The 9,838-nt window shown below is 37.3% G+C and overlaps 1 protein-coding gene across 6 annotated transcripts in view; it reads left to right on the top strand.

Moving 5' to 3' along the window:
• Positions 1–9,432, top strand: part of ELP2 (elongator acetyltransferase complex subunit 2) — a 41,033-nt gene extending 31,601 nt beyond the window's left edge. For 5 of the 6 annotated variants that reach the window (XM_074146965.1, XM_074146963.1, XM_074146962.1 and 2 more), the window contains 6 exons: positions 1,584–1,656; positions 2,077–2,263; positions 3,880–4,001; positions 4,497–4,639; positions 5,655–5,768; positions 6,740–9,422. In XM_074146965.1, coding sequence (XP_074003066.1) covers positions 1,584–1,656; positions 2,077–2,263; positions 3,880–4,001; positions 4,497–4,639; positions 5,655–5,768; positions 6,740–6,896 — 796 coding nt within the window. In that variant the 3' untranslated portion in view covers positions 6,897–9,422. Of the gene's footprint in view, positions 1–1,583; positions 1,657–2,076; positions 2,264–3,879; positions 4,002–4,496; positions 4,640–5,654; positions 5,769–6,739 lie in introns of all 6 variants that reach the window. The other variant, XM_074146961.1, reaches the window with a different exon arrangement.
• Positions 9,433–9,838: the final 406 nt, after the last annotated feature.

The following is a 9,838-nucleotide window of genomic DNA, read 5'->3' on the forward strand; positions in this document are numbered from 1 at the left end:
ATACACACTTGTAAACAGCATCTCCTGTTACCACTAACTTAACTCTCTTTACTGCAGGCAGCACTGGGCTATGTAGGCTGTCTGACTGACCTGTGATAGTCCTGCTTGTGTGACTTCACAAAAGACAGTATTTTAGGTTTTATTTTAAAGAGAAAGATTACATTTTAGTGCTTCTATTTAGTAAGAACAAAGTTGCATGCAGAAACTCAAAATGTTTCTGTTAAGTGCTCTTCAATACTGCATTTAGGAGATAAAACCAAAGTAACTGAAGACTTGTTTCACAAGTTGTTCCACAGGTTATTTTTCCTTCATTGAATTTCAGGAAATTTATACTTTTCATGGGATAAATACTTTTCAGTTTTAGAAACTTGACTTTCAATGGTTTTTGCTACAAAAATAGTCTCCAGAAACGTGCTTTAAAAGTAAGCATTATGATAAAACTCTTGCTGGTGGCAGTGTAAGGGGAAGACATGGAATAATACCTTCATCATTACAAGATAACAGTCAAATTTGCAAATTTACGTTCCGATAAAGTGTAGTCACCAGTCCCTCTCCCCGCTGAAGCCCAGGTACAGTTATTCTCTGTGAAAAGCCAGTGCATCCCCAATCTTCAGACATGAGTGTGGGAGTCTGTCTATGGGGATAAGCCCAGCAGCAACTCTTCTGGACTCTGTTCAACAGAGACAGACAGTAATTTGTCATTTAAACAGATGGTTGTTTTGGCTGCAAATGAAATCCCATGAACATCAATCCCATGTAAGCACTTCTTTGCAGCACTGCAGACCAAAGGAGTTTATTAAGAGAACTGCCCATCTTTTCAGGGCTAGGAATCAAAGGAACCCCCCCGCAACTGGTATTTAGCTGATATTTGTCCACTGTTTATAGATTTCCTCTCCAGTCTTACTCTACTTCCAGTCTGGTTTGTGACTGATTTTAATTTGTGTCAGTCTGTGTGCCGTTTCTGCTTACTAGTTAAAGCCCAGTGTGGGTACGTGAGCTTGAATTCCAGCAGAACTCATGCAAAGTCTGATTAAAAATGTACTTATGGAGGAAGCTAGAAGTTTGGGGTTTTTTTACAGTGTTTTCCTTTTCAGACGTGATTCTTGCCCTCTAGTTTAGAAATCTTCTTTCAGTATTTCACAGAACAGGCATCCTAGGGCTGAGTGTTTGTGGTGTATTTCTTTGGTGATCTTCAACTATGTGGCTTCTGATTTTTATTGGTAGTGTTAAAATTGCTTTACAAGAAAAAAAGAATACGGTAAGTACTGCTTTCATCTGCTTTGTTAATCATTAGTGTAGCTTCTGCAGTGCTGATGCTTTCAAACTGTCAAACAGGCTGGAGAGATTGTTCTGTAGACGATTCCTAAATATGAAAGACTTTATGCAGATGTTTAAATTGAATGCTGAACATTTTTAGGAATTATTTAGGAATTATTTGGGGCATAATACTGGAACAGTCGTGACAAGTTCCTGGCAGTTGTCTTTTATTTTTGAAAAAAAAGGATTTAAATTCACATACGAACCTTGACATGTACTGCAAAAATGACTGTGATGTGTTAAATATCTTTTCACATTTATTTCAGGTATGGACATGGATATGAAATTTTTTGTGTTGCTTGCAATAATTCAAACACTATGATTGCCTCAGCATGTAAGGTAAGAAAAGATTCTAGCACCATCTAGTGAAAAGTGCCACCAGATTTCAAGGCCTGGCAGAGCAGGAATCAGAATTCAGTTTGGGCTGAATTCTGTTCTTTCACTTAAGTGTGAAAGATTTTGTATAGATGACAGTTGCCTTGTAAAGGTGAGAATGAATGCTGGTAAATTATGTATGATTCGTTTGAAGATATTAGTGAGATAAATTCTAACAAATACAGGTATAAAACAGTTTCTTACTGAGATATTGTCAACATTAGTAGAAAGTAATGAAACAATCTGTAAACTTCCCAGAGGAAAGCCGATTCTAATTTGATCGCAAGCCTTAAAACAAGCCCCATAACTTCTTAGTATTTTGAGACTTATGACTTTTATATTTGCTTTCATTATTTCTCACCAATATTTTTTCCATCAATACAGGCTTCCAAAAAGGAACATGCAGCAATTATTTTGTGGAGCACTAGTTCTTGGAAGAAACTGCAGAGTTTGTCATTTCACAATCTGACTGTTACTCAACTGGCATTTTCTCCTAATGACAAATTTTTATTAGCGGTTTCTAGAGACAGGAGTTGGTCACTGTGGAGGAAACAAGACTCATCAGAGTCAGGTAAGAGATGTAAAGTGGATATACACATTTGAAGACTTTGTGGTTTGTACGATATTTTTGGCTTCAAAATATTTGAAAGAGAATTGTTAAAATATTTTAATGGCCATTTTCTGTACAACTTTAAAGAATTAATAGTGTTGTAGGCTTCTTTGGCTTTAAGAAGTGCAATTAATGGTGTATAGGAAAGCTAGAAAGGGAATTAAAATGTGGAGAAGAATATAACCAGGCCTTAAAAGCTATTTGTTTGATGGATGTAATGAAGTCAGCTATTTGTCCCCCTGCCTTCTGCTTGTGATTTTATGTTTCAGATTTACTGAAATCAAGTATACATGCTGGAGCGTAATGGCCTAGACTTCAAACTGGTATTCTATCAAGGAAAACCTTCATCTCAGTGATCTGTGCAGGCTGGGCTGGAAGGTTCATTGCTACACCCATGTTCTGCATAGAGCGGCCTTCTCCCTGTTTGCAGAGCATGACACTTTGAGACTCTTGACAGGATTAATCTCTATCTTTGGTGTGGCTTTCTGATAATCCTACACAATTGATTAATTTGACTAGGACTGGCTCTGTCTGGAGAAAGAACTGATAGTGAAGATTCAGTTGACTTTCTCATTACGACTTTGAGCTTTGCAAAATCAGGAGATTGCTGTTGAACACTTTAATGGGTTCCCAGAACAGATGCTTGTGCTGAAAATGACTGTCATTGCGCTGTTGGCTTTGTAGCACATAAACACTACTGGGCTCTGTAGAGTTTTCCTAGAGACTTGGCAGTGAGTTTTGGCGCATTCGGTGTCCAGTTGTATACTGGCTTGAGATTTCTGTTCTATTCAGACTTCTATTCTAAAGACTGGCATATTGTCCACAGTAGTTACATAATGTTTCAGGATAAGGAGTATGAATTCTCATCGGAAGTAGAGGAAATCCTCTTTTCATCTGTTCATCAATAACTTTTCTCTCTACAAAGAGCATCATTATCAGTGTAAAACAAAACTGCTGGTATTGGCATCCCAAGAAGTGGTTATTCAAACTCTGTGCTCAAAAATCGCAGCCTTTTCTCTTTAAGAAAAGCATTCCCATTTACTGATCTGCTGATCAGATTTATTGCCTGATTGTATCCATATTGAAATGGCAGCCTCTCTGGGAACAGATGAATCTTTACAATTAGATCATTATGATTTGAGCTCTTGGGGCTTTGTTGGTAAATAGGAACTGTAGTGAAATGACTGGGGATATGTGTACACATGGTAAACATTGCACTATGCTATATCTTTTGAAGTCACTGTTCCTATGAAAAACTTGTATAGAAAGAACCTGAAGGTCTTACACGTAGACTTAAATTCTTCAGAAACAGGTATGTGTGTAAAAGATCAAACTGTTCTTACTGTTTTAGTGCTAGAAGGGCTGACTGGTGTGGTCTTGAACAGGTGCTAATTGTCATCATGGTAAGCATTTGGAAAAAAATATTTATGTGGTGCTAAGTATTCCCAAATGCTTTAAAGATGAGCAGAATAATGTGCAAGTTTATTATTGCAGTTCTTACATAAAGTTGAGTAACAATTACTTCTTATATGTAAAGTAGTTGAAGCAAGGGTTTTCCTTGTTATGTTTTATTCCAGGACCAGTCTTCAGTTGCTGTGCATACACAGACAAAAATACAGCTGTTCACAGTCGAATCATTTGGTCTTGTGATTGGACACCAGATAGCAAGTATTTTATTACTGGCAGTCGGGACAAAAAGGTAATTAATATAAAAGGAATTTTAAAAGCCCAGAATTATTTAAAATGCATTTTAGATTAGGAAATGCTGTGTTCTAATGAACCCATATTCTATAAATACACAAACAGCTTATTGTATGTATTACCACAGAAAACAGTGAGACTTTCATATGCTAAATATAGTGCTCCAATATGTATGTACAAGACTGCGGTCTGCCAGTTGGTCTTTCTCTCTTTTCATACAGTAAGACAAGCCTGTGTGACACAACTCTTACGGGTCTCTAAGTTTTTCTTTAACTTTCATAACATAATGTGGTCTTATTGTCAGTATTTTTAATGAAATCAGACAGACTGTCTGAAAGGTTGAATCTTTGTAGATAGAAATTTTTTACTATTTTTGGGGTCATTCACGTTCTGTGCTCTGGAAGTAGCTTAACTTAGTTATTCCTTATGTTTTTGTAAGCATATTTACAAAAAGATTAAAGTGAAAATTCCGAGATGATTCTCTTTCTTATAGGTCATTATCTGGGGCCAGTGTGATTTATCTGTGACTACTGAAGGGAATATGTTGGGTTCAATCAAACCCTGTTCAATAGTACTGGATGCTGGGGATTCTGTCACTGCTGTCAGTATCAGCCGTCAGCTTACTCCTGATGGAAGGTATAGCTGTTTTTCTGTATTGCCATTTTGTGTTTAATTTTAAATTAGGATTTTCCCCTTTAGTAAGGTTTCTGTGGCTAAACAGCTCGTAAAATCTACCTGTCAAATATTTTGACCATTCTTTGACTGAATGAACTATTTTTTTTGTAGCCTTATTTTTAGGTGTATGATGACTTCTCCAAACAGTGTAACAAGAAAAAAACCAAACAACAGGGGGAGGGGGGCATGAACACACCTGAAACACATTAGTTCTTCCAACAGTATTGACTGATCTGATGTTGTAATAACCTCCTTATTTTCTTCCTAAACAAATATACTTTGCAAGTTTCTGCCACCAAGCTGGTGAGGGGTCTAGAAAACAAGTCATATGAGGGGAGGCTGAGGGAACTGGGCATGTTTAGTTTGGAGAAGAGGAGGCTGAGGGGAGACCTCATTGCCCTCTACAACTACCTGAAAGGAGCTTGTAGAGGGGTGGGTGTTGGCCTCTTCTCCCAAGGGAATAATGACAGGACCAGACGAAATGGTCTGAAGTTGCGGCAGGGGAGGTTTAGATTAGATATTAGGAAGAATTCCTTCACTGAGAGAGTGGTCAGGCACTGGAACAGCCTGCTCAGGGAGGTGGTGGAGTCGCCATCCCTGGAGGTATTTAAGAAACATGTAGACATGGCACTTCAGGGCATGCTCTAGCGCCCGAGATTGTTGGTTTGCGTCTGTTTGTTTGGTGTGGGGTTTTTTTGGTTGGTTTTTTTTGGTTTTTGTTTTTTGTTTTTTTTGTTGATTGGACTCGATGATCTCAAAGGTCCCTTCCAACCATGAAGATTCTGTGATTCTGTGTGATTTACTCATTTTGTATGAGGAAGCTTTGATTTAAATTGTGCTTTTTTTAAATGGAAAAGTAAATACTGATTTGAAGGGCAAGGTACAGGACTTTTTGAGTGCTAGTTTTTTCTAGCTTGCATTAGAGCCAGCTTCACTACCTCTGCCTTCAGAACTAAAGCGGTCATTCTCTTGATAGATACATTGTTGCAGTAGGCTTAGAGAATGGGAAGATTATTTTGTACACATGGAAGCAGAGTGGGCAAGAACCAGCACCAGCTGATTGGACCACGTGTGTGGAGATGGATAACAGGTATGTCTTTTGAAGTAAGTTAGAAGCAAGCGTTATTCTTGAGACTATTAGTGCTGCGGTTCTGTTCTTATAGTTTAAAATTACATTAAACTGATTTATTTATATATCAAATATTGTTACCTTTTAGGAAAAGGTTGTTCCCTGAAAGTCTTTAAGCAAAACCTGGAAATAAAAATATTGGTTATCTAGATTTATTAAAAAAACAATAAACCCCAATAAAAAGCAAGGGGGATGTTAAACCCCAAAATACTGCATGCTGTGCAAATGCTTTGAGAAGTATTACCCTTTGTTGTCCCCACTTAGGAAAAAAACCCAAACTTTATTGCCTTTAGCTACAAAATAAGATGATAGAAAACACTGAAGCGGGGATGGGTGAAGAATCACTGTCTATATACATCAGCAAAACATTTTGGGGTGGATGACAGCAAGTTTTCAAGAGCACCTTCTAGCAGAAACCAGAGGAATGACAATCTATGTGTGGTGCTGCTGCAGTGACAGCTACAGAAACTCTCTGTAGAGACACTTTGAATATTTCACTTGGAGCACTCTCCTAGATTCTTCCTTCATGTACTGGTATTGGTAGTACCAGAAATGAAAGCTTGATTGTGACTTTGGCCTGTGTGTGCTTGAAGTGAATTAGAAAGAGACACCAGATAACAGGAAATGGCAGGCTAAAAGCCAGAAATCTGTCATATCTCGGTAATCGAGATGCTAGACCTGCAGCTTAATGTGGTAAAACTTGAAATCAATAGCCGTTTAAATTATTGATGAGCAAGAGGATAAAATATCATTAGTGTTAATGGCCCTACTTATTTTAAGAACTTAATACCTGCTGGTTGTCACAAGTCAGTTTTTTCTCAGTTGGTAGTGTTAAAAGAAGAGTACTAATTACATAAATGTTGATGTTTATACTCACATGCCCAACTGTGTTTGACATTTTGCAGTTATGTATGGATTTCTTTTTGTTGCAGCCGAAGTCATGCTCTTGCTGTGAAACGTTTATGTTGGAGACATCATGTGGGCAGAGCTGGACATAATGATCAGAACAGCAGCGAGTGGTTGCAGCTTGCAAGTTGTGGAGCTGATCACTGTGTTAAGATATTCAATGTCAACAGACTTGCTCTGTAGCAAAGGCAGCAGGCCTGTCCGGGCAAAATGAATTCACAACATTTTATTTCAGCTTTAACCATTTTGATTGTTGAATTTTCTGTTTTCTGCTGTGGAAAGTCAAACATCTGACTTATAACTTATTAAAGCAACTTTTGTGGTAGTTTGAAATGTCAAATACTTTTCTAATTCTGCAGTTCCAGGAATATGAAGTATTTTTTATGTTTTGGTTGGTGAATTTCCTGGAACTGACAAACGGGAGGTGGGGTAGGACATGGGAGAAGGATGATGAGATGGCTTTGTTCACTGTTACTCCAAGTGTGGGAAGCTGCCAGTACTTGGGGGATTTTGTGCTGGGGATTGCGAGTGGAGTACTGAGTTGTTTTCAACTCCATATTCCTATTAAACTCAACTGTCAGTTGACTTGCCAACGCTGACACTGTGTGTTTAAGCATGTGCAATTAAACAGAGATCAGAGTTAAATATACAACTTTCTCTGATTGCCTTCTGAATGTATATTACAGCCCTGACCCAAGTCTTGGACCACCTTACTTTAGAAGGAATAGTTTGTGTCTGAATGCTTGGACAGGCCTGCTTGTTTGTTTTTCCTGTCTGTATTCCTCTTTCTTCTGCTGTGCAGAGTGCTGGGCTTATTCTTCTTCATCACGTGGGGCTTAAATCCTAACTCATATCTTCTGGTGTCTTGTCTCCCCTGTGTACCTGTGAGTCTTCTCTGAGCAGAGTGTCATAGAAGAGCCGCCTCTTATTCTTCTTGAGGGCTGTCCTCTACAGTTTGGGCTGGAAAAGCTTACAAGTATCAGTAGGCAGGAGCTGAAAGGTGGCAACTATTTCTTATACTGCCTTTGGACTCTTCCTGACTTTTGAGTGCTCCTTATCTATTCTGGTGAGAGGTTGAACCGGTTAACTTATTTGTCTGATTGTCTTGTATTTTAAATAGAATGATAATAGACCTCAGCATGTCTGTCTCCAATTCCGGAGTCTAAATAGAAATCAGTTAAACTTTCAGAGTGAAATTATTTTTGTTCCTGAACGAATTGCTAGCCAAACCAGTAGTGCAGAAATAATTGGAATTGTGCTTAACTTTTTACTGTGTTACAACGTTACCTAAAGAATACAGTTCATTCAGAATGGGCCAAATTATTTTCAGAATAATTCTAGTTTGTTTTAAAGGTTTTTATATTTTAGCTTTTTTTTTCAATTCTATTTTTCAGCATTAAAAAGTCTTTGTATTAGGGGAATGAACATCCAACTTCTTAATAAAGATGCTTTGCTATGTTTTGTTTGTGCTTTGCTTGTGTGCTTTAAGCATTGGAATAGTGCATTTTACTTGTCCAGGAATTTTTAACCAAACATAGAGTGTATCCTGGCAGAAACAAAATGTAACTTATCATTCATGAGGCATCAGAAAGTTGCTGAAAGTAGAACTTTATTCTGTGTCGCAATTGTAATTTGGTATCTTACATACAATGTGATGGTAATATTGGATAATGCTTTCCAATAGTTACACATTTTGCCATGCAGCCAGTCTTGCCTGTAGGCAAAAGTGAAACGTCACGTTGCCCCTCTCTTTGTATTTTGTGAAATACCGTCTTTAAACAAGCGTCAGCTATTACATGATTTAGCAATCCATTCTGTTACCCCAGGGATTTTTGTGACTCAATTGCATTGGAGAATATACCTCCTTGTTCCAACTTTAAATACATCGAATTAGTCTGTTGATCTCCCAAGTCTAAATGTTTGTAATAGACACTTTATTTTCAATTAAGTTAGAGGTTGTCAGGAGACACGTTGACATATGATTAATTATTTTTTTTTTTTTAATGTATGATGTTGTCTTTGTTCACATATCACTTTACTTTGCATTTAGTGGGCGTGACTTTTACATACGCCTTTATCTTCTCAGTAAATCCACTAAAGTCTTTTCAAACCAGCATGTAAATCAGCATTGGGGTAACAAGTCAGATACTGATTCCAGTATCTCAACTAATATAAAAAAATTATTTGGATCAATGTAAGTGTGATGCCAAGGAAAAAACAGTGTAACTATTGCAGTCATTTTGGGGATGGCATTGGCTGCCTAATGAAGAACAGTTCTTTAAACCACTAAATAGTATCCTTTAATATTATTATGACAGTCCCTAGAAAATTTGTTCTCCTTTTCGTTTGTTTCTTTGTTTTAAAAAATGGAGAAAAGCAAGCATTTGCCAGACATTTACTATATTCATTCTACTTCATTATTCTTGTTTTATTGGTTTGATAAATACTGCTGGAATCAAGTGCCTCCTTGCTGTATTTTCTGCTTGTGTGGTTTTTTTTTTTTCCTCCAAAACTGTATTAATTAGGTTTTTATTTGAAAGAATCTGCTGTTGGTTTTGACCACTGAATGGCTATTGCTTTTATTTTCTTCCACGTGCATTTCTTTTGTATATACTTACTCAGAGAGACTCTATTTAAGTCATTAAAGGTAGTGCATACATTCATGTACTGTTTCATACATTAAAAAAAAATAAAATTATAGCTTCAGTCATATTCACCCAACTGACCCAACTGCAGTCTCGTTTACCTACCAAGATGTCTGACTGCTAAGTGTATGCATTTTTATTTCTATGGGTTTTTTTCTATGCTTCCCTGGTGCTCTGTCCTTGCTGTTCTCTCCTGTGAAGAGAGAGAGGTGCCTCTTTCCATTCCTACCTGTTTTTTTCCCTAAAAATGTGATTATTTTTCATGGCTTCCTTTAAGTGAAAACTCTAACTGCTCTCAGGAGTATTTTGGAAGTTGGAGTTAGCCTCTATACTTTGCAGGTTTCTTGTATTGCCCTCTTTATAGTGGATAGTTCAATGTCATACAATAAAAAATAAGTTGAGGTAGGTGTAATCTTATTTGTTTCTTCCCATTTATGTTTAAGACTATCATATAAGCCCTGCCAACTCTGGTCTTAGGAA

Source organism: Numenius arquata, chromosome 4 (genome assembly GCF_964106895.1).
Source record: "Numenius arquata chromosome 4, bNumArq3.hap1.1, whole genome shotgun sequence".
Classification (NCBI taxonomy): Eukaryota; Metazoa; Chordata; class Aves; order Charadriiformes; family Scolopacidae; genus Numenius; species Numenius arquata.